Raw genomic sequence first — 26285 nt, 5'->3', positions numbered from 1 at the left:
GAAAGCAGCCATATTTATTATAAAAAAAACAAAACAAACAAACAAACAAAAACACACAGACAGGGTAAGCATGGCATGCATTATTATTATTATCATTGCTATTGCAACCACTACTATTATCATTATTATTAATGGCTATATCAATATTACCATTATTATTAATAATTTTATTATTATTATTATTATTATTATTATTATCATTGCTATTTCTACTACTATTATTTTTTATTTGTCCTCTTCCTGATCCTTTAACCTCCCCCTCATTCCGGATGAAATTAGTATATTTGTTAATATGTTTATCATCACTACTATTGCTAATACTATTATTACTATTTGAATTTATTATTATTATTATTATTATTATTGCTATTGTCACCTCGTCCTCCATTTTTTTTTTGTGTAATAATATTATCATCATTATTGTCATTAAAATTTTTTATTATAATATTATTATATTATATATTATAATATAATATTATATTTAGTATAATATTATTATTACTTTTTTTATTTCATTGAGGTTTTTCATTGGTTTTTGTATTAGTATTTTGCATATTGTAATTGTCTGTTTGCATAATAAAAATAAAAAAATATGTTAAATCTTTCTAAAAAAAAAAAAAAAAAAAAAAAAAAAAAAAAAAAAAACCAAGAAATATCGCAATATATCGCCTTTCCTACAATATCGCAATATATCACAATATAGATGAAATATCTTTGCGAGGGAACGCAATCTTTGCGGCTCCCCTTATATCGCAATCTTTGAAATCCAAAATGAGCCAATATTTGGCATGACATTTCAAAAAGTCTCACTTTTAACATATGATATGTTATCCATATTCTATTGTGAATAAAATATAAGTTTATGAGATTTGTAAATTATTGCATTCTTTTTTTATTCACAATTTGTACAGTGTCCCAACTTTTTTGGAATCGGGTTTGTAGTTGCAACTTGCACTCTTAACCTGTTAGCCAGCACCCCCGCTTTTGGAAAATCCCAAGAAATGACATACCCAAACTAAAACAGATACAGCTCATGAACCCTTTGCACTAAAAGCATAAGTAAGGTCTCATTTGAAAGCAGACACTTTACAGTTTAATGTAAAGTCATAATTTTTTTTTTTTCAACACTGTCTTTATTGATTTTGAAACGTTACCACCAAAAACAAACACACAGGAAAAAATAAATAAATAAATAAATAATAATAATAATAATAATAATAATAATAACAAAAAAATCTATATAATGGTACATTAATATCATAACACATGATGCATGTTAAGCCAGGTTACACATGAAACAGACAATTAGGATCGGTTTCTTTCAAAAATTCCATAAAGGGATTCCATACTTTGAAAAACTTTTCAGGTTTTCCTTTAACAATATATGTAAGTTTTTCCAAAGCCAAACGGTTAGACAATTCCTGTAACCATTGTTTAAAACTAGGGCTTTCTATATTTTTCCAATGACGTGCTACTGTGACTTTTGCTTGTAATAAACAGAAAATCAACATTTTCTTACCAAAACTGGATAAAGTGCAAGTTACAGGGAAAATATTTAGTATACAAAGTTTAGGACATTTAGGAACATTTTGTTTCAAAACCAGTGATAAAAAGTCTAAAATCTTTTCCCAAAAATTTTGAATTTGAGGACACTTCCATAAGCAATGGTATAATATTCCTATCTCTAGGTTGCATTTTATACATTGATCTGGAATATTTGGATTAAATTTATGTAGTAATTCTGGAGTTATGTATACTCTCATAATCCATTTGTATTGTATAAGTTTAAACCTCGTATTAATTGTCTGGGTCTGGGCCTTTAGACAGATACTCTGCCATTCCTCCTCAGTTATATTCTCATTTATGTCTTGGCACCAAGCCAAACGCTTGTTGTCTGTATTTTCCCTGCAGTTAGTGGAGATTAATCTATAAAACATGGAAATTTGTTTACCACAATTAAGGTGGTTTAAGGTAATCTTTTCTAAAGGGGACAAATCCGGTAAGGTAGGAGAGTGATTCTGTGCTTTATTAATAAAATTCCTAATTTGAAGATATTTAAAAAAGTGAGTTTTAGGTAAATCAAATTTTTGTCTTAAATCCTGAAAACTGAGCATAGTTTTATTGTTGAATAAATCTGCCACCCTATTCAATCATTTTAATGCCCAAATTTTAAAACCAGCATCATGCGTTCCTGGTGTAAATGAAGTGTTTCCCCAAATAGGGGTAAACTGTGATAATTGTGGAATCTCTCCAAGATGTTTCAAAACATCATACCATACCATGATAGTATTTTTAACAAAAGGATTAGAAGTAGCTTTTTTCAATTTGGGCAAGGGAGCGGAGTACAAATACAAATTTAGTGGTAAAGGAGCAGTTGTATTCGCCTCAATCTGCAACCACGGGGTGGTATTTTCATTTGTAAACCAAAACATTGCTGCTCTAAGTTGAGCTGCAGAGTAATACCACTTAAGATTAGGCAACTGCAACCCTCCCCTTTCATATGGTAAATACAAAAGTGAGAGTCTCAGCCTAGGACGCCGATTCGCCCAGATGAAATTTGTGAAAGTCTTCCTCATATTACTGAAAAAATTATGTGGAGGGGGTAAGGGAATTGATTGGAATAAATATAAAAATTTCAGGAGAACATTCATTTTTAATATATTGATACGTCCAATCTGAGAAATTGGTAAAGATGACCATTTATTGATTGATTCAATGATTAATTTAGTTACATAATTATAATTACAGGAAACCAAATTGTTTAGGTCTGGGGTAATATTAATACCAAGATATCTAAAACTCTCATGAGCATTTTTAAAGGGGGACTGAATGGTAGGTATAAGACGTTCTGATTCTTTAAGAAATAAGATCATGGATTTTGACTCGTTCACTTTATAACCTGAAAAAATTCCAAAAGTTTTAATTAGGCTCATTAACACTCTGAGGTCTAAAAACGCGCCGGCGCGTTTTGCAGGTTTTTTTTTCACATTGCAGCAAAACAGACTTAAAATACTCTGTCATTTTTTTGTCATAGAGACATAAGTAATACATCAATTGAAACTATAGAATATCTCCTTTTATTTGTATACACTCAGAGTAAAAACAAAATGTTGTGCTTTTTGTAAAATAAAGAAAACTAACATGATGCGTGATCTCTCATCTCCCTCTGAACGAAGTCCAATCTGATAGTTCTCAGAAAATGAAGTGTAACTTAGTGAATACTAATCACAAAAAAATCATACTTATGTCTAACAAAACGTTGAAATGTCAGGTTTTAAATCGTGCAAGTCAAATCGAAAACAAACATTCTGTGTTTATGTAATCTGTATGAAAAGAGAGCCATGTCAGAAGTCCGTGATTCAGCTCATTACCCACTAATGCGGCCACGCCCACGGAGCGCGCGTCTATTCACACGCAAATTCAGAGACAACATATGCATTCATCATCTCAATCGTGTATTTATTGCCTTGAAAATTGTTTATCTGGATGAAAAAGCCATGGTTAGCGATCTCTGGAAGACATGCAGTAAATTCCTGTTTGTTTTCTTCTATTGATAAGTTTTAAGTGAGTTTTTGTTTCTTTAGCGCCCTCCGGCTGTAGTATGAATTGGTAAACACCATTCATGGAATATCGTCATCTTCTTAGGTGAATTTGTGGACTAAAATGCACAGAGCGCCCTCCGGCTGCAGTATGAATTGCAAACACCAGCGCTCATAGAGATAACAATGAATATTAAATAAAAAATAACTCCTCTATATAGAAAATTGACATAAACATATGAGAATCCTATATTTCTCCAAATGTGCATGCTTTTAAACTAAAAGCCTATATTCAGACTCTTTGCATCACAGAAATACATTATATTTTAAAGTATAATATAAAACCATTATTTTATATTGTAATAAAATTTTTCTGTATGTTTCATATACCATGATGAGCTTGAGACATCACAGAAGTTTTTTTTCACAGCCTACCTGACTGAAATGCCTCATTAATATGCAAGTCTTTTCAGGTCATTACTATTCAATTCTTTTGTCTTCACAGGTGAGAATGAGCCATTATTCATGGAGATTCACGCCTCCACGCATACCGTGTTTCTTGGCAAAAAGTGTCTTACAAAAACTAAATCAGTATATTGTTATAAATGAAAGAGTAGTCAGCATAATTTTTACATAATTTTGAAGCAAAAACTCTAGTCTACAACCTTCAATACCCAAAAGTCTTGTGAACACAGATTTAATATACTTTTATTGGCCTTATATCAGTGACTTAAGTTTTTTGTTTTTTCAGTAACCACGCATAAACGTTATTCCTTCAAAAACACAAACATGTACACACATGTTCCTCACATATTATGGTAGCCTAGTTTGTGCTGAATACAGTGTAATGACACTTGTGTCATTAATAGGTTTATGAACAACTGAAAAAAGCACAAATGTCAGGGCATGTCAAAACGTCTCCAGGCCCCAAATCAGCCTCAGACTCCAGAGGGTTAAAGAAGGGACAGAGGTGCTTAAGTTAGATAAAAATAATATAATGTCATCGGCATATAATGCCAGTTTATTTTCAAGACTGCCAATTGTAATCCCTGATATATCATTATTTCTTCGTACTGCAATAGCTAAAGGTTCAATTGCCAATGTAAAAAGGAGCGGCGAAAGAGGGCAACCTTGACGTGTACCTCGATAAAGCAAAAATGGTTTAGAGATTATATTATTAGTCAATACTTCTGCTGTGGGATTTGAATATAGAATTTTAATCCATTTTCTAAAGTAAGGACCAATACCAAAGCGGGAAATGGTGTCAAAAAGATAGGCCCATTCCACTCTATCAAAAGCCTTCTCGGCGTCTAGGGAAAGTAAGGCTGTATCCGAGGCTCCATTTTTTACATGTATGATATTTAACACACAACGTATATTATGAAAGGCTTGTCTACCCTTTACAAAGCCATTTTGATCAGGATCAATCAATAATGGTAAAAACTTATCAAGTCTGCTGGCTAAAACTTTGGCAATTATCTTGGTATCTGACTTCAAAAGACTAATAGGTCTGTAGGAGGCACATTTTGTAGGATCTTTCCCAGGCTTAAGAATTAAAGTTATAAGGGCTGAACGCAAGGAAAAAGGAAGTTCATCATTATTGAAAGACTCATTAATCATATCAATCATTGGGGTTACTAATTTGTTATGAAAAATCTTGTAGATGTCTATAGGCAGGCCGTCTGGGCCTGGAGCTTTCCCACTATTCATACAATTAATGGCTGCACTCAAGTCTGCCTCTTCAATTGGTTGATCCAGTGTTTTGGAATCTTCCTCAGATAGCGAGGATAACCGAATTTCGTCCATAAAAGTTTTATAGAGATGGGTATTCACAGGAGGTGTCGATTTATAAAGATCTTGATAATAATTTCTAAAAGCATTATTAATTTCAGTTGGAATCATGGTCTTTTGTCCATCTGTAGTTTCTATTTCATTAATCACTTTTTCATTTTGTTGAGCCTTAATTCTCCATGCCAATAGCCTACCAGCCTTTTCTCCTTGATCATAATACGATTGTTTAAGCCTTGTTATATTAGCCACAGCTGTATTGGTAGAGAGCTCCTTCAATTCTGCTTTAAGTAGTAAAAGGTTATGTCTCAGATCAGGAGTATCTTGTTTGATAATGTCTTCTTCTAAGTCCTTAATACTCTGTTCTAATTCAATCATTTTAAGGGTAGATCTGTTTGTTTTAGAGCTAGAGAAACGAATCATTTGTCCCCTGATGTAGGCCTTGAATGCCTCCCATCTTATTGAGGCAGACGTCTGGTTTGTGTTACATTCAAAAAATATGTCAATATGATTACCTACAAAGTCAAGAAACTCAGGGTTATGTAACCATTTTGTGTTCAGGCGCCATCTAGGTGGGTTTTTAATTATTGTTTTAAGAGTATAATTCAGCGATAATGATGCATGATCAGATAAAATAATACTACTATATTTACAATCAGATATACAGTCAATCATGTTTTTTGAAATAAGGAAATAGTCTATTCTGGAATAAGTATGAAAGGATGCGGAATAGCAAGAGAATTCTTTTTTTGGGGGATTTTGAAACCTCCAGATATCACTTAAATCAAGGTCCTTAATGTATTGATTAATTATGTTCCTGCTTTGAGAATGTGAGGTATCAATTCCTGTGGACCGGTCCAAGTTAGGGTCTAAGGTACAATTAAAGTCACCAGTGACTATTAAGTTGCCTTGAAGAGAGGACAGAATTAAAAAAAGATTATGAAAAAACATTGGTTCATCTGTATTGGGGCCATAAATACTTACAAGATTGCAATATTCATTGAGCATCCTACCACTGACAATAATATATCTACCCAATGGGTCGCGAATAGTTTTAAGAATATGAAATGGTACTGATTTATGTACCAGCACAGCTACCCCTCTTGAGCGCGATCCATATGAAGCTGCTATAACCTGACCTGGCCATCTTCTGTGCAGTTTGTTGACTTCGTCAGACAGTAGATGTGTTTCTTGCAGAAATAATATTTTAGAGTGTAGATATTTAACTCTGTTCATCACTTGTTTCAATTTGATTAAATTACAGAGTCCCCGAACATTCCAAGATGTCAATATAAGACTAGAAGAATTAGACATTCATTACAAAATTGAATATTCGATATATTTTGTTAGATGACCTGTTCCTACATACACCATAACAACTTCGGAGCATACAAAAATGTACCATAGAATTGAAATGTGTGTATATATATATATATATATATATATATATATATATATATATATATATATATAAAAAACAGTTTAAGAAACGAACAAAATAACCCCAGCACATGCGCTAGAACAAAGAAGCGCACGGCGAACATCTCTTCTTCCACGACTAGAACAGTTATGTACCCCAACGGTTCTATAAAAGGAACGCTACATAGTTGCTTAATTAAGAGAAGTAATTGTATCCAAAACCTTAACATGTGGAAATTCAAAATAAATGCTCTCGTATACCTTAAATGTTATGACCGTTTAACCAAAAGCTTTTGACTACTCAATTTTAACTGACTGTAACTAAATCATAACCAGCCCACTATAAAATCCAAAATGAGCCACCTTACCGTATTACGGTGTTGTTAGACTAAGGGCAGACTTGCTACAAAGAAAAAATTAGAACAAAATTAAAGTTCAGTCCAAAGTTTGTTTTGAAATATTAAAGAGCAGTCAAACTTTAATGCAAAGCATCCAAAAAAAGAATAGAAAACCCAGCTAAGCTACTCTGTAGTAAAGTGCTCGGCGTCACCGACATCTTTTTGCAGGTCCACGATGAATTTATTTGCTTCTTCAGGAGAACTGAAAAAATGACGACGGTCTCCGTGGATAACCAGAAGCTTGGCGGGGAAAATCATCCCGTACTTTATCTTCCTCCTTCGGAGCTCTTGCTTCACCTCCTCAAATCGCCTTCGTTGTTTCAGCACCTCGGACGAGAGATCAGGGAAAAACATAATGTGGTGGTTCTGGAACATAACTGTACCCTTTTCCCGAGCCGCTCTCAGAACTCTGACTTTGTCAGCATAGTTGAGAAATTTTAGTATCATCGTTTTTGGCCTTGACGATGTGCTTCCACTGTGTTTACCGCTGTTGGGTAACCTGTGTGCACGTTCAACGATCACTGGAGCGGGGAAAGTGTCAGCGCCAAGGACCTGAGGGAGCCAATTTTCCAAAAACGAAACAGGATTATTTCCCTCAGCTCCGTTCGGAAGTCCTAGAATCCGAACGTTAGAACGCCGGCTTCTGCATTCGGCCATGTCCAGAGCAGAGGCAATGTCCGAGGCAGTTTTTTCAAGTTTTTCAACTCTTCCTTGAAGGCCGTTAATGTCGTCTTCGGCTTGGCTGATTCGGCTCTCAGCTTCGGTAAGTCTCTCAGTGAAGGTCGAGAAATCCTCTCTAACTTCTTTCACCGCTGCCAAAACCTCCTTGTATTGCGACAAAAACTCAGTCTTCAGACAGTTTATAGCTGAAAGTATTACACTGTTATCTGGTTGAGTTTCTGCCTCCGAGTAAGCATTGGCGCTAAACTGTGCGACATCTTCAGAAGTGGAACCTTCGTCAACAACCGTATCCATATTATCTTTTTTATCCCTTTTTCTTTGCGGACGCGAAGACATGTTAAATGCTTTGCAGAGCGAAGAACAGAAAAGAAAGCGTAGCTTTGGGTTATCGGGTCTAAATAGAATATTTTAAAAGTGAATAATCAGAGAGCGTTGAGAAGCCTGACTGCTCAGCAACCCGACATAACCGGAAGTCCTGTAAAGTCATAATTAATTATTGTCACAATTAAGAAAATAGTTAAAAATAGCTTCAAAGTTTTGAAAAGTTATTAGAAATTTATTTTTATGAAATATCTTTATGGAAATAAAAGTGAAGTTGGCCTTTTTTAGCAATCTAGAAATGCACTGCAGCTAAAGCCACATGTCTGACCATGTTACATTTCAAATCTGAAGATAAGTCTAAAACTCTGAGTTTTATTAAATGTTTTTCAAGACCATTTCATGAGACTTTATTTTGAAGACTCTAAAGTGCTAATTGATGTTTATTGTCATCATCTAAGCATCTATTCAAGTGTATTGTTTCGTTTGTTATGTGGTGGTAACTGCCCCATTCAGTTTCAGTCTCCCCTGAACACATTCACACCTCTCCGGCATGCTTATGGCTCAAATTATTCTTTTCTTTTGTCCCTATTATAATTACTATTCAAGATTTAATCCCTCATTTCTTTCACCAAACTTCTTACTTCACCTTCTTTGAAACTGTATCTAATGCCCTTCTTGAAAAAAAGAAATAAAAACAAATCGGTGAGCTGTACAATTCAAAATTATTTACTTGCATTAGCTCTGAACAGGTGCATCTCTGGGCTCGCTAGCATGTTAGCTTAGCACACCAACAAAACACGACAATTTATAAGATTAAAACCATGTTTTTGCTCCAAACTTACAAGTCGAGTGTTTTAAATAACCTTCTTTGATGTGATGTGGCTTCGGATAAAAAATCCGACAGAAAATATATCATTGTATGCTATTCTGCACAATGAGAAAAGCTATCCCGATTAGCATTGCATTATTAATATAATCTATTATTGATACCAGACATGTCGTAAGGAACAAAGATAAACTACATATCGTCACAATCGTGTATTTATTACTTTCAAAAGTGTCGATTTGCATATATATTGATGTTTTCAGTGATCTCTGTGTTGTTTCCTGGGAGGTCACATGATATGTTTTTTTTCTTCCGTGAGGCATTTGTGGACTAGTGTGCACAGAGCGCCCTCCGGCTGCAGGTATGAGTTGAAAACAAAGTAGTCAGTGTATACAGCGTTAATGTGATGAAAACAGCACGTTTTGGGTAAAAATTTAATAAATATTACTCCTCTGTATAGAAAATTGACATAAACGTACAAGAATCCATCAATATTTCTCCAAATGTGCATGCCTTTAAGCTAAAAGCCCTGAGGGATGTTATTTTGTGGAGTTTTTTTCATGACGATCTCACAGGAATTTTTTCTCAATGGCTGAGGCTGATGCTCATATTTCAATGAAAAGGTAACGACTCCGTTTCTCATATTCATAACTCCCGATGCATATTAACAAATAACGGACACCATACAATATTAAGAGTAAAATAGAGATTAAAAATTTAAGCTTGAGTCTTAGATCTTTTTAATGATGTATAGTTTGTCAAGGTAATTACATTACATTTAACAGTAAATTTGATCTAATTTAAACAAAGAAGCTTCAGTGCCTCGGTGCGCCAGTAAAGGTTAACAGGTTAAAGGTGCCCTAGAATCAAAAATTGAATTTACCTTGGCATAGTTGAATAACAAGAGTTCAGTACATGGAAATGACATACAGTGAGTCTCAAACATCATTGATTCCTCCTTCTTGTGTAAATCTCATTTGTTTAAAAGACCACCGAAGAACAGGCGAATCTCAACATAACACCGACTGTTACGTAACAGTCGGGATCATTGATATGTATGACCCCAATATCTGCATATGCCAGCCCATGTTCAAGGCATTAGACAAGGGCAGCCAGTATTAACGTCTGGAGTAGCACAGCTGAATCATCAGTCTAGGTAAGCGCGCGATTTAAAGGGGCCGCAGCGTGAATCGGTGCATAGTTAATGATGCCCCAAAATAGGCAGTTAAAAAAATTAATTAAAAAAAAAATCTATAGGGTATTTTGAGCTGAAACTTCACAGACACATTCGGGGGACACCTTAGACTTAGATTACATCTTGTAAAAACTGGTTCTAGGGCACCTTTAAATGTTCATTAAAACTTGCCAGCTGATAAAACCTATGATCCAATGAACATATTCATATAACATATAATCTTAACTGGCTGATGGTGATTGACACTAAACAGTAGAAAATCAGTCCAGTCTCTTCAGCTGTAAATGTCATTGGCTGTTAAAGTCTTGTCGCGTATAAATTGATATTTTGTTAACCCTCTGGAGTCTGAGGCTGATTTGGGGCCTGGAGAAGTTTTGACATGCCCTGACATTTGTGCTTTTTTCACTTGTTCATAAACATATTAATGACACAAGTGTCATTACACTGTATTCAGCACAAACTAGGCTACCATAATATGTGAGGAACATGTGTGTACATGTTTGTGTTTTTGAAGGAATAACGTTTATGCGTGGTTACTGAAAAAACAAAAAACTTAAGTCACTGATATAAGGCCAATAAAAGTATATTAAGTCTGTGTTCACAAGACTTTTGGGTATTGAAGGTTGTAGACTAGAGTTTTTGCTTCAAAATTATGTAAAAATTATGCTGACTACTCTTTCATTCATAACAATATACTGATTTAGTTTTTGTAAGACACTTTTTGCCAAGAAACACGGTATGCGAGGAGGCGTGAATCTCCATGAATAATGGCTCATTCTCACCTGTGAAGACAAAAGAATTGAATAGTAATGACCTGAAAAGACTTGCATATTAATGAGGCATTTCAGTCAGGTAGGTTGAAAAAAAACTTCTGTGATGTCTCAAGCTCATCATGGTATATGAAACATACAGAAAAATTGTATTACAATATAAAATAATGGTTTTATATTATACTTTAAAATATAATGTATTTCTGTGATGCAAAGAGTCTGAATATAGGCTTTTAGTTTAAAAGCATGCACATTTGGAGAAATATAGGATTCTCATATGTTTATGTCAATTTTCTATACAGAGGAGTTATTTTTTATTTAATATTCATTGTTATCTCTATGAGCGCTGGTGTTTGCAATTCATACTGCAGCCGGAGGGCGCTCTGTGCATTTTAGTCCACAAATTCACCTAAGAAGAAGACGATATTCCATGAATGGTGTTTACCAATTCATACTACAGCCGGAGGGCGCTAAAGAAACAAAAACTCACTTAAAACTTATCAATAGAAGAAAACAAACAGGAATTTACTGAATGTCTTCCAGAGATCGCTAACCATGGCTTTTTCATCCAGATAAACAATTTTCAAGGCAATAAATACACGATTGAGATGATGAATGCATGTGTTGTCTCTGAATTTGCCTGTGAATAGCGCTGGCTCCGTGGGTGTGGCCGCATTAGTGGGTAATGAGCTGAATCACGGACTTCTGACATGGCTCTCTTTTCATACAGATTACATAAACACAGAATGTTTGTTTTCGATTTGACTTGCACGATTTAAAACCTGACATTTCAACGTTTTGTTAGACATAAGTATGAATTTTTTGTGATTAGTATTCACTAAGTTACACTTCATTTTCTGAGAACTATCAGATTGGACTTCGTTCAGAGGGAGATGAGAGATCACGCATCATGTTAGTTTTCTTTATTTTACAAAAAGCACAACATTTTGTTTTTACTCTGAGTGTATACAAATAAAAGGAGATATTCTATAGTTTCAATTGATGTATTACTTATGTCTCTATGACAAAAAATGACAGAGTATTTTAAGTCTGTTTTGCTGCAATGTGAAAAAAAACCTGCAAAACGCGCCGGCGCGTTTTTAGACCTCAGAGTGTTAAAACACACACATAAGCAGTCTTTCAGAATGCTCTCAATAACATGTAGCCTATCAGATGCATACTATATGCATTAGTAAGTGTGGCGGTGCTTATGGGGTGTCGCTCTGGGATGGGTGAGTATAAGGCTGGGAGGGAAAAAAAATCACAGTATACTCACTACAAAAAACTAGACTACACCACTGGTTGTAAAGATGTATGCCAACAGGCAGTGGCGTATCCCTTCTTCATAATATTGGAATTCTTTTAAAACAAGAAGGGGAGCCAATGGATATCACACAAGAAGCAATGTGCAAACTTTGCGCAAGAGTTATGCCGGTGAAAAAGTCTTTAACCTCGGTCAGTATTCACTACAGAAATTGAAAGTAAAAAGTGACGGAGCTGTCTGATGCTGCATTAACGGAGCATATTCTCTGAGACGAATTTCAACATATGCTGATAACGATATAAACTGTGTTAATTTATTCCATTATTTCTCTTGTGGCCATACATAGGCTAGTGAAACAAATGAGAATAATAGTATTTCGTGTTAAACAGTTTTTTTTTTTTCTGTGCTTGAAGTAAAGCTGCGCTTAATTTTTATTGATGACTGCGTGTTAGGAAATAATATAGCCTACACTCTTAATAATTTTAATTATAGGCCTATTTTTTTTTTAAACATTTTCAAAGATGGCTAAATGCCTAATCTTTTATTATCCTCACAGCTCGTATAATTTTAATTTAATAAGAAGCCGAACCTAATAGTAATAATAATAGACTAAAAGAATGTAACAGGCCTACATTAATTGGAAATACCAAATTATCTTAATATTGCCAAGATTTTATGCTTTTGACAATATCTCTGGCTATCATCGATACATGATCATCATCTGTTGATGCAACCCGTATTACCGCAAGTGTGATTAATATGAGCGCAAGGCAATTTTATTTGTATAGCACATTTCATACACAATGGCAATTCAAAGTCCTTTGCATAAAGAAGAATAATAAAAATAGAACATAAGGAATAGAAATAACAGTAAAAACAGAGAATTTTGCTATCTGGATGGATGAGCTAGGAAGTCTTAGGGAGTTTTTTGTTGTTGTTGTTGTTGTCCGTCAGAGTGGATCTAAACAGATCTATTCATCAGAGCAGATCTAAATGGATCTTCCTCACAGGACAGGACTGCTACCTGTTAAGGCACTTCAAACTGATAAACAAAGTTTCAATCTCCCCTTTTGCCAAGACACCTCAAACTGCGCCACACAGCCTTAATCCCCCTTCCGGAGATATCTTATCTATGCAACCCAGTTCAAATTTCCCCTTTGGAAATTTTCCCCTTTGGAAAGTGTCCTGACTGTAATCCAGAGATATCTTAACCATGCACCACTGCTCAAATTTCCCCATGGTTTGTCTCCAAAATTTGAACCTAATCACAAATGCTTTCTTCCTAATTCTCCCAGCTCCTTCAACCAGACAGCAATATTTTAAATGCATTAAAAGTCAGAAATAACAAGTTGATACATAAAAGATATAAAATACATTAAAAATGAAATAAAAACAGGAAAAGGAATTAAAAGAATAAAAAGATAATACGTATAAAATAAAATGCAAACAGTTCGGACACAGCAGAGTGCTCAATCAGCAAATGCATAGATAAAAAGATATGTTTTGAGTCTGGATTTGAATGTGGCTACTGTTGGAGCACATCTGATCTCTTCTGGAAGCTGGTTCCAGCTGCGGCTGGCGTAACAGCTAAAAGCGGACTCTCCTTGCTTTGAGTGAACCTTTGGTATTTCTAAATGACTTGATCCTGATGATCTGAGTGATCTGTTAGGTTTATATTCTATGAGCATATCTGCAATGTATTGAGGTCCTAGGCCATTGAGTGATTTATAAACAAGTAACAGTACTTTAAAATCAATTCTAAATGCAACTGGAAGCCAGTGCAAGCACCTGAGGACTGGTGTGATGTGTTCATGTTTTCTGGTTCTGCTCAGAATCCTGGCAGCAGCGTTCTGTACGAGCTGCAGCTGTCTTATGGTATTTTTGGGAAGGCCAGTGATGAGCCCATTACAATAATCCACCCTGCTGTTGATGAAAGCATGAACAAGTTTCTCTAAGTCTTGACTGGAGACAAAGCATCTAATTCTTGCAATATTTTTGAGATGATATGCTGATTTAGTTACTGTCTTTACATGGCTACTGAAACTCAGGTCTGACTCCAAAATCACATCAAGATTCCTGACTTGATTTTTAGCTGTTTGACCCCTAGAGTGAATGTACATGTTCACTTTGAGAACTTCATCTTTGTTTCCAAACGAAATGACTTCAGTTTTGTCTTTGTTTAACTGAAGGAAGTTTAGGCACATCCAATTTTTAATTTCATCAATGCACTGGCACAGGGAGTCAATGGGGCTGTAGTCGTTAGGTGATGGGGCTAGGTAAATGTGGATGTTAAAATCCCCAGTATAGCAAAACAGTCAAACTCTGAGGAAATTGCTGATAACAGTTCTGTAAAGTCCTCCACAAAGGCTGGAGAGTATTTTGGAGGCCTGCAAATAATTATAAGTAGAATGCAAGGAGCACCTTTTAACACAATACCCACGTATTCAAAAGACAAGTAATCACCAAATGACACTTTTTAGCATTGATAGACATCTTTAAATAGAGCAGCTACGCCTCCACCTCTCCTAACAGCTCTGCAGACACTCATAAAAGTAAAGTTAGGAGGGGCTGTTTCATTCAGGATTGTTGAACTGCAACGGTCTTCAAGCCATGTTTCATTTAGAAGCATAAAATCTAGGTTGTTTGTGGTTATTAACTCATTGACTAGTGATTTATTTTTAAGTGAACGGATGTTTAAAAGTGCTAACTTAACAGTCTTACTTTCTGTCTCTACAGTAATCTTAGTTTGACGTGTACTAGGTAGCAGATTAAATGGGTTTGCCAAACGGTTTGAGAAGGCCTTAGGCTTTCTATCACGTAATAAAACAGAAATGGAGAAAGCAACAGGCACACTGGGTTCCCGCTTGTTCTGTAAACATTTGATAAAGTCACTGTGTAGCAAAGTTCGGACAAGGAAGGAAGAGGACGGAGTCGGCTTGACTGCTGACTGATTCTTTATTTCAATAATTCACTCCTTTAACACAGTTCATTGTGCACAAGCACCAAAATAATAACATAAGTAGATCACTTTTCACTTCAGAATCAGCTCCTTCAGGTTCAGCACAGATAATCAGTCAGCAGTCCTTCTCTCTCACACAAACTCCTGTTTCTCCTGGCGTTATATACTCTCTCCACGCCAATTACTGAAACAAGAGACAGGTGTTCATTATTTGCGTTTAACCCACTCACTCACCGCTCGTCTCCCGACTCTCTCTCCTGCTGCAGACTTCGCTGAATCACGCCCCCCTTGCCACACACTGTTATCATAGCGGGGACCCGACACGCATCACTGAGAGCTGTTATCGGTTGTTTTTGGTTCACCTAGAACAGATGGAGGAGGGTGTGGGCCCTGGCGTTGTGACGGGCTGAAGAGCTCTTGCATGAGGAGGGGGAGGCCAACCTGGGCCCACAGGCTTTGGTGGTTTCGGGGCTCGCAGCAAAAGAGTGGGAGAGTTTGGTTCCAGCATACACCAGTTCCTCCATTTTCTCTGAGAAGCACAGAAGAGGGGATGCTGGAGAGAGGGATAATGTGTCCGGTGAGAGGGGCTGTTGCTCTGGTGTTACCGGAGGCTGTAATATGTTGTCCTGGCTTCCCTGGCTGTTTACCCGAAAGTCGTCCTTGGGTGCTGAATCTTGGAGCAGTTCTAACATGTCACTGTCTATCGGTGAGCTCGGTGGGCAGGGCACAGTCAGGATTGTGTCCGTGAGCAGTGGTTGTTGTGGCTGCGTGGTGTTATTATTGACCTTGTGGGATGTGTCAACCGCATGTCCATTCAGGTGCTGAAATGAAGTCCTGTGGTCAGTTGTACTCTGTCCAGGTGTGTTTGTGCCATTCAGGTTGAGTGGATTTGCACACACTGCTGAAGGTTGATGGAGGCAGAAGTAGATATTGTCCTTTAGCACTCTTGAGCCCAGTTTGTTTGGGTGCAGGCCATCATGAGTGAACATTTGTCTCTGACTCCAGAAAAGATTGAAGTTGTTGATGAAATTCAGTCCCTTTAAGTTGCAGGTTTTTTTCAGCCATGTGTTAAGGCCAAGCAACCGTGTAAATCTATTTGTTCCTCTTGCTGGGAGTGGTCCACTGATGAACAACTGAACTTTTAGTCTTCTAGGCATTTCAAAAAGTTCATTGAAATCACTTTTTAAGGAGTTCTAACTGCTCCTTCCGAATATCATTCTTCCCCACATGGATGATTAGTCGATTTGCAGTTTTATATTTCATCAGAATGCTCTTAAGTTCCCTGTTTACATCAGAAACTGTTGCTTGTGGAAGGCAGCATGTAGTTGTATCCCTGCTGCTAATGTTTCTGATAATAGAGTCACCCACTGTCAGAGTCCTGGGCTCGGCTGCTCCATGAACTGAGTGCTGCTGTCTGCTCGAACTTGAGCGGCAGTTAGCATCGGTGTTAGCTGCTGGCTGATTTGATCTGTGTCCGATCATGTTTGGGGATTCCTCACCCACATTCATCATGTCTGGAGATTCCTCACCCACATTCATTAACACTTCAAATCTGTTCTCCAGATGTATTGGCGGTGGTAGGGAACTAGTGTTTGGGGTAGAGGATGCTACTGCAATATGTGATACTCGTGACAATATGATGTCTCGAGTGCCTTTGGGTCTCGCTCCCTGTTTGTGCCATCGATTATTATGTTGACATTTCGGCACTCAGTACGGTCTCACTCAGACTCACCGACTGTGTGCTGAGGACGTCAATGATGAAGCTCTGTTGTGTGTTCCTTCTGGTTTGGTTGTCCCGCAAGTAACTTTGTTTCAAGAACTGCAATCCTTTGTAGAAGTCTGTGGCAGTTTGTGCAGGCGGTAGATTCTTCAACCAAAGGAGGCATATTATTTCTAACCCTTTTGGATGTAGGCAGCTGTGTTTTCCCTTCTCCGGAATGTAAGCTGATGGCTGCCGTCAGTGGGAGGCTGGTTGGATAAAAATTCACCTTTTTTGTAGTAATTGTTCCAGTTAAAAAGTTTGTTGGTGCCAAGATTTGTTGTTTGAGCACTGTGCTGATTTGCTGTAGTTAAAATTAGGAGATAAAATATAAAAGCAACAGAGCAAAGCGCAGAGCTGTAAGCAAGAGCGTCCGAACCGTAGCGAAGCAGGAAGGTGCGCAAAAGTTTTAATCGGAATGTATATAAAAAACACATATACAAATATTTGAATCAGATTATAATGTTTAGAGTACATGTAAATAGATCTGCATTCGGATTCAATTCATTCGGATTGACGAAAATTGGTGCATGTAAACGTGTACTGTTCACCCATCCCTTACCCCTTAACCCACCCTTAAACCTACCAATACCACCAAACCTGTCCCTAACCTTACCTGTATTCCACCTCAATAGCAGCAATAGTGTTTTACAATACAGTATGAACACAATAAGTACATTGTTCTTATTTGTTGATGTAAGTACATAGTAGTTAAGGCCACCTAATATAAAGTGGGACCAACATATTAATAATGGCCACACAAATTTGGTTCAGGCAATGCTTACATTGATTATCTTCACTGCATTTCATCGTTTGTAAACATTAAGGTTTTTTTAATGTTTTGAAAGTAGTCTCTTAATCTCACCAAGGCTGTATTTATTTGATCAAAAATACAGTAAAAACATTAATACTGTGAAATATTATTGCAATTTAAATTAACTGGTTTCTGTAAAAATGTAATTTCTGTGATCAAAGCTGAATTTTCAGCATCATTACTCCAGGCTTCAGTGTCACATGATCCTTCAGAACTCATCATATTCACCTGTTCACCACTTATTTTCGCCATCTGAAAACTTCTTGTAAACTTTTCAGGCTAGCCTATATGTGATTTTTTTTTATTTTTTTATTTATTTATTTTTTTTTTTTTATATATCGTTTAAAAATTTGGGATCGGTAAGATTTTTAATATTTTTAAAAGAAGTTTTGTCTGCTCACCAAGATTGCATTTATTTAAATAAAAATACAGTAAAAACAGTAATATTGTGAAATATTGTTACAATTTAATTTTTAATTTAATAATAAAATTTTCGTATACCGGAGCAACGAATTTGAGGCATGATGCAAAAATGACTCCTGAAGCTGTATCTCTGCAATGCTTTGACATATTGACACAAAACTTTGCAAGTGTCATTGTCACCTCACTCTGACCATACCACATTAATTTGGTCACAGCGCCACCTATTGGTCGAAAGTGATGAACCAGTAAATCCAAATTTTTGATCATTTTTCAGCTCTTTTCCCTAAAATGATCTTAATAGGTCTTTAACTGCTCACTGTTGCAGTTGGTCTGATGCTCCCAGCCGTGTTGCCTTGCTTCTTGTGCCGCTTTTGTGCTTGGCCCCGTAATTGCTGCTTGCAGCTATATTTAGGGGCCAAGCACCTATTGTATCTGTTAGATTTCTTCTTCTTCTTCTTCTTCTTCTTCTTCTTCTTCTTCTTCTTCCGCTCTTGAAGTCTATGGCAGCCCATAGAACCGTTTGCGGGAAAGTTGTGAAATTTGGCACACAGTTAGAGGACAGTCTGACCTGTGTCCATAGGAAACTTGGAGTCTCTAACTCAATCCCTCTAGCGCCACCAGCTGTCCAAAGTTGCACTTATGTTTATGCTAATAACTTTTGAACAGTAAGGGCTAGAAACAAAATTATTTTTTCCTCTGATTCCATGGGTCAAGCCGATTCAATTGCACCCTATGATGTCATTTTCCATCATGAAAATTTTTCCGCCATTTTGAATTTTCTGAAAAACCTACTTTTTCGAGCTCCTCCTAGGTCGTTACCACGCAAACGAATTGTACGTAGTGCTTGTCAAGATAGAGATAAGGCTGTATCTCCGCAACGCTTTATTGTATTCAGACCAATCTTGGTACATGTCATCACAACCATGACCTGAGGCATGATGCAGCGTTTCGGCGCAGCGCCGCCTACTGGAGTGGAGATATGATAAATGGCTATTTTTGCTTATAACTTCTGATGGGTTTGACCAAAAATCATAAATTTGGTCTCGTTAGATTCTGGGCATCATGTCAAGTCGAATGATATCCAATTTTCACATATCGGCCATTTTGGCCGTCAGCCATTTAGAATTTTGTGCTAAAAGGCTGTATTTTTCAAACGCATTAGCGTATCGTTACAAAACTCGGTATGGGTCTTTGGCACCATGCCCTGACAATACTCAAAAAGTTTCGGCGCAGCGAAAAAATTTGAATAACTTTTGACTATTTTCACCGATTGTACTGAAACTGGTCTCAGTAGATTCTTTAGGTCATCCTGAGAACATAGATATCAAATTTTTCATAGTCGGCTGAACTTCCTGTCCGCCATATTGTTTTTCTTTAAATAACAACTTTTTCAAACTCCTCCCAGACCATTGCTCCGATTTTGCTAATAACTCAATAGTATCCATCTGTGACATCTATCTATCTATCTATCTATCTATCTATCTATCTATCTATCTATCTATCTATCTATCTATCAAAACTACTATACTAAAACTTAATTTTTCAAACTGAAAACTTTTAAAACTACTTCAAACTTTTAAAACTACTTCAAACTTTTAAAACTACTTCAAACTTTCTGGACCGGCTTTTTCAAGCCAACTTAAAGTTTGTCTCGACAAACTTTTTTTATCTAGTTCTTCTTTTTCTTCTGAGCCAAATTTTAGACTGCATCTCCTCCTAGAGCTTTAAAGCTATAACCAACAAACTCGGCCCAGACCTTTAGACTGTTCTGACTCGGGTTGCTATATCTTTTCAGACTGATCCAACTTACGGTTTTCCTAAAAATGCTGATCAAACTTGGAAAAACTCCCATTGACTTGCATTGAAAATCTGAACATTCCATCAACCTTCAACTGTTAAATTCAAATCAAAACAAACTGAAGCCCATTAAACTCAATGAAGCTTCCATTCTATGTACTACTACTGAGCCATTCAAACTCATTCAAACTCATAAACTAACTAACTTTCTCACTAACTATATAACTATCTATCTAACTCAAATTCAAATCAAAACAAACTGAAGCTCATTAAACTCAATGAAGCTTCCATTCAATGTACTATTACTAAGCCATTCAAACTAATTCAAACTCATAAACTAACTAACTATATAACTATCTATCTAACTCAAATTCAAATCAAAACAAACTGAAGCCCATTAAACTCAATGAAGCTTCCATTCTATGTACTATTACTGAGCCATTCAAACTAATTCAAACTCATAAACTAACTAACTATATAACTATCTATCTAACTCAAATTCAAATCAAAACAAACTGAAGCCCATTAAACTCAATGAAGCTTCCATTCTATGTACTATTACTGAACCATTCAAACTCATTCAAACTCATAAACTAACTAACTTTCTAACTAAACTATATAACTATCTAACTCAAATTCAAATCAAAACAAACTGAAGCCCATTAAACTCAATGAAGCTTCCATTCAATGTACTATTACTAAGCCATTCAAATGCATTCAAACTCATAAACTAACTAACTTTCTAACTATCTAACTAACTTACTAACCATATAACTAACTAACTATCTATCTAACTAACTATATCTATCTACACACACTCACTCACACTTACTTACTCACACAATATCTAGCTTTTAAACTACTAAACTAAAACTTAAACTATTTCAAACTAAAAAGCTTCAAACTTCAAGCTTTTAAAACTACTCCAAACCTTCTGGTTAGGCTTTTTCAAGCCAACTTAAAGTTTGTCTACGAACTTTACTCATCTAGTTTAATATTGTTTTATAGATATTATATATATTTGCAAATAAAGTTGAGGGGCTACCACCATTACACCGTTAAAGTCTTTTCACTTAGCTACTATATTTGCAATGCCTCCAGGCATCCAAGACCAAGTTCTGTCTACTTGAATGGGGAAACCCTGAAATCTCAAAAACTGCTTTTCACACTCCCATTTAAATAACATATTTCAAATCAGACATGGACTGTACCATATATGTTGTTTCTTATGCTCAAATAGCTTTAAAAAAGCTGATATTTCAAGCTGGACCAGCCAATGCACATGTGTAGTGTAGCATAGATGTGTATTTCTAAAGACACTGACTGTTTCTATTGCAACCAAGATTCTAACGGCAGCTACTGTGATGCGATAACTTTACCATTTGATGATTAGATTGTTCATATTGAGCATTGCACTCTCTCTCATTCATAGTAATATAAATGCACAATGTCTTTGTATATGTAAAGCAGAGGTCTCCAAACTCGGTCCTGGAGGGCTAATCAAGGTCTCACTAGGCATACAAGAAACTTTCGAGCAGGTGTGTTGGAGCTGGTTTGAGCGAAACTCTGCAGGACAGCAGCCCTCCAGGGCCGAGTTTGGAGACCTTTGATCTAAAGTCTTTGGCATAACTTATTGTCAAGTCAAGTCAAGTCAAGTCACCTTTATTTATATAGCGCTTTTTACAATGCAGATTGTATCAAAGCAGCTTTACATTGATAACTGGTACATAATTTTTGCTGCACAGCAGCTCTTCAAGAATAGTGTCAATGCAGGCAGATCAAAGCACTGTTGAATAAATGTCAAGAATACTGTTGAATATCAAATGTCAAGTTAAATGTCAAGTGTCCCCAACTAAGCAAGCCAAAGGCGACAGCGGCAAGGAACCCAAACTCCAACAGGTGACATCAGGTGGCAAACAAGTGGTAAATAGGTGTTAAAATGGAGAAAAAAAAAACCTTGGGAGAAACCAGGCTTAGTCGGGGGGGCCAGTTCTCCTCTGGCAAACAGTGCTTTGTTACGAATCAGGTTGCTATCATAAATCTGATAGGATCGCAACATTCAAAGTATTTATTTCAGTTCCATCCAGTGCCTTCACAGTGGATGATCTAGTCGACTCGATCTCTGCTGACACTTCAGGGCTGCTTTGTGGTCGTGTCCAATTGAGGATCGTATTCATCACGCCGGTATGGTCGGTTTGTTGAGGAACTGTGGCACTGGCTGTCATGTTGATGATGTCTTCACAATGGATGATCTAGTCAACTCGGTCTCTGCTGATACTTCAGGGCTGCGTTGTGGTTGTGTCAAGGCGCAGGTCCTTGATCTCAGCTGGATACGGCCCGGATCCGGTTGACTACGGCAAACCTCGGGATAAACAGAAAGACTAATATTAGCGTAGATGCCATTCTTTTTCTGATGTAACGAGTACATCTGGTGTTATAGGAAGTGTTCCCAGTTTCGGCTGAACTAATTTGTGCAGCCTAATAATCCTTTGACAGATTTGAAAATATAAATTGATAATGTGTTATGTGTATGCCAGGTTAAAGAGATGTGTTTTTAGTCTAGATTTAAACTGACAGAGTGTGTCTGCATCCCGAACAATGCTAGGAAGATTGTTCCAGAGTTTGGGTGCCAAATAGAAGGATCTACCGCCTGCGGTTGATTTTGATATTCTAGGTATTATCAGCTGGCCTGAATTCTGAGATCGCAATAAACGTGAAGGACTATAATGCATTAAGAGCTCGCTCAGGTACTGGGGAGCTAAACCATTTAGTGCTTTGTAAGTAATTAGCAAGATTTTAAAATCTATACGATGTTTAACAGGAAGCCAATGCAGTGATGACAGAACTGGGCTAATATGGTCATACTTCCTAGTTCTAGTAAGAACTCTAGCTGCTGCATTTTGTACGAGCTGTAGTTTATTTATCAAGCGGGAGGAACAACCACCCAGTAGAGCGTTACAGTAATCTAGCCTTGAGGTCATGAACGCATGAACTAACTGTTCTGCATTTTTCATTGAGAGCATATGTCGTAGTTTAGATATATTTTTAAGATGGAAGAATGTGGTTTTGCAGATGCTAGTAACATGGCCTTCAAATGAAAGATTGGTATCAAAGAGCACACCCAGGTTCCTAACTGATGATGAAGACTTAACAGAGTAGCCATCAAGTGTTAGACAGTATTCTAGGTTACTGCGTGAAGTAATTTTTGGTCCAAAAATTTGAATCTCTGTTTTTTTTCTGAATTTAGTAGTAGGAAATTACTGGTCATTCAGTTTTTTATATCAGCTATACATTCTGTTAATTTAGCGAATTGGTAAGTTTCGTCAGGGCGTGAAGAAATATAGAGCTGAGTATCATCAGCGTAACAATGAAAACTAACGCCATGCTTCCTAATGATATCTCCCAAGGGTAGCATGTACAGAGTGAAAAGCAATGGTCCTAGTACTGAGACTTGCGGTACTCCATATTTAACTTGTGATTGATATGACATCTCATTGTTTACTACTACAAACTGATAACGGTCAGATAAGTATGATTTGAACCATGCCAGTGCAATTCCACTAATGCCAACATAGTTTTCGAGTCTATTTAGAAGATTATTGTGACCAATAGTGTCAAATGCAGCACTAAGATCAGTAACACTAATAGAGAGATACAACCACGATCTGATGATAAGAGCAAATCATTAGTAACTCTAATGAGAGCAGTCTCAGTACTATGGTATGGTCTAAATCCTGACTGGAAATCCTCACAGATACTATTTCTTTCTAAAAAGGAACATAGTTGTGATGAAACTGCCTTTTCTAGTATTTTTGATAGAAAAGTGAGATTTGAAATCGGCCTGTAATTTACTAATTCTCTAGGATCAAGTTGTGGTTTTTTAATAAGAGGTTTAATAACAGCCAGCTTAAAAGTTTTTGGTACGTATCCTAGTGATAAAGATGAATTAACAATATTAAGAAGAGGATCTATGACCTCCGGAAGCATCTCTTTCAATAGCTTAGTCGGTATAGGGTCTAACATACATGTTGTTGATTTTGATGATTTAACAAGTTTAGACAATTCTTCCTCTCCTAAAGCAGAAAATGAATTGAATTTTTCTTCAGGGACACTACAATGCACTGTCTGACACAATACTGTAGTAGACGGTTGCATGGTTATAATTTTCTCTCTAATATTATCAATCTTGCAAGTAAAGAAGTTCATAGTCATTACTGCTATGCTCTTCGGAAACATCAGAAGTTCAAGCTTTATTTCTTGTTAATTTAGCCACTGTATCAAATAAATACCTAGGGTTGTGTTTATTTTCTTCTAAAAGTTTTGAAAAATAGGCAGATCTAGCAGTTTTTAAGGCCTTTCTGTACTCAATAATTTTCTCTCTCCACGAAATGCGAAATACTTCTAGTTTTGTTTTCTTCCAGCTGCGCTCCATTTTTCTAGCTGCTGTTTTTAGGGCCCGAGTGTACATAATGTTACGTAAAGCACCATCATTTCGAAGGAATTATATTTGAAAGACTTCTGGCTGATACTGTAAATATTACTATAAATTACAGCAACACCTCCCCCTTTGCCTTTCTGATGAGGATTGTGTCGATAATCATAACCTTGAGGACTAGACTCATTTAAAATAATGTAATCGTCCGGTCTTATTGTTCTAGGGATTATAACTTTTTATTGTAACTTTTTTCTTTTTTTATCTTTATTGCTGATTATTATTCTATACATACTGACCTATTATTCATAATTATTTATTAATAGTGTCTTCCTAGTGTAAAAATGTAAGGTATTATTTTCTTTTGCTTGCATCCTTAACTACTGAAATGATTAGACAATGAAAAGAAGCATTGATTTAGACTCATTGTAATGTGGCACTTCCTGCAAGTAGATTTTATATCAAACAAAGAAAAACATTGTTTGCCTCTGATATCAATAATTTTGTTAGTTATTGTGGCACCTTTTATTTATTTAGGATTCTTATAAAATGCTATATGAATCCAGATAATAAATTATATAGTCTATAGTACCTGTATATTTTAAAATATTTTGTGCCTTTGTTGTTACTAACTAGCCACATTTTAGTTTGATTTCTACAATTAAGCAAGTGGTATTAGATTTAAAGATGGTGGTATTGTGCCTGAAATCCATATTGGGTGATCTGATTACAAATGTACAGCACTAAATGCAACCGTTTAATGTCTAAAATTATTTGTGATCTCATCACTTAAACCATTTAGAGGTATTTAGGAACACATGTGACTGCATCGCTCATTTGTTCTTGATGTCTCCTGAACACCAGACTGCCAACACAGCTGTCAGTCAACCTCTGTTCAAAACATTTAGTAAAAAGTTTAAACTTTGCTGAATTTAAGAAGTCAATCCTAAACGCCCATAGTATATCTATATTTAGGACACCAACCCCAATTATTCATTATTATCCACATGATTATGTTGTGTTCTGTGTTTGTGTAGATGCTCCAGCAGCTGAAGCATCTTGCCCTGGAGGCTGAGACAGAGCTGGAGCGTCAAGACGAAGCTCTGGATGTATTGAGTTGTTCTACAGACCGCACCACCATGAACATTAACAGACACACCTGCCGCATGAGGAAACTGCTGTGAACTTAATGCTTAATGGCAGATTAATGGTAAGATATTCATAAGTATATACACACAAAATAAAATAAAAATAAATAAATAAATAAAACTTTGTTTCTTAATACAGCACTGTTTATACTGTAAATTCATTTGATCTTTATGAGTAAGGTAGAAAGCTGTAAAGAGCGAAAATGAGGTTGGCTCTGATGTCAATCATGTTAGCAAACGATAGCAGTAATAGCAATGGCAAAAGGTTTTGGTTAAAGGTTAGGCATTTTGTACGCTAAATAAAAACACTCTTAAGAGTGAAGTGTCAAATAATATTGTAGTAGGGATGTCAAAAGTACCAGTACCATGTTGACACTAAAATAAAATATATCTATAAAATATAATGCTGATTTTTAATTCTTACGTGTATTTGCGCACATGCTCTGTGAAACGCTCTCATATTTACTACTACTGCTACTGCGCGATCAATTAATCAGTCAAATAATCTTCTTGGTCATAAATCCCATCAGATCTCTGCATTAGGCTTTATTGTAAATGCAGCCTAATAGATCAACTGTAAATTATTATGTCATTAAGAAATTGTTCACTCAAAAATGAAAATGATCCCTGTGGCAAGAGCCGTGGGAATGGAGCGAGGCCTTGAGTCTCACGGATGAGCTCCGGCAGGATAAAAGGAGAAGTGAAGACAGTGAAGGACGAGAATGGACCAGGCCTGGACTATTTATGTTGTT

The 26285-nt window shown here is 36.3% G+C and overlaps 1 protein-coding gene across 2 annotated transcripts in view; it reads left to right on the top strand.

Moving 5' to 3' along the window:
- snap47 (synaptosome associated protein 47) overlaps window positions 1-25932 on the top strand; it is a 90115-nt gene extending 64183 nt beyond the window's left edge. For both annotated transcript variants that reach the window (XM_048188078.1, XM_048188079.1), the window contains one exon: window positions 25423-25932. In XM_048188078.1, the coding sequence (XP_048044035.1) occupies window positions 25423-25569 (147 nt within the window). In that variant the 3' untranslated portion in view covers window positions 25570-25932. The remainder of the gene's footprint in view (window positions 1-25422) is intronic.
- Window positions 25933-26285: the final 353 nt, after the last annotated feature.

This window comes from Megalobrama amblycephala, linkage group LG4 (assembly GCF_018812025.1).
Source record: "Megalobrama amblycephala isolate DHTTF-2021 linkage group LG4, ASM1881202v1, whole genome shotgun sequence".
Taxonomy (NCBI): domain Eukaryota; kingdom Metazoa; phylum Chordata; class Actinopteri; order Cypriniformes; family Xenocyprididae; genus Megalobrama; species Megalobrama amblycephala.
This window is presented reverse-complemented; position numbering and strand designations above follow the sequence as displayed.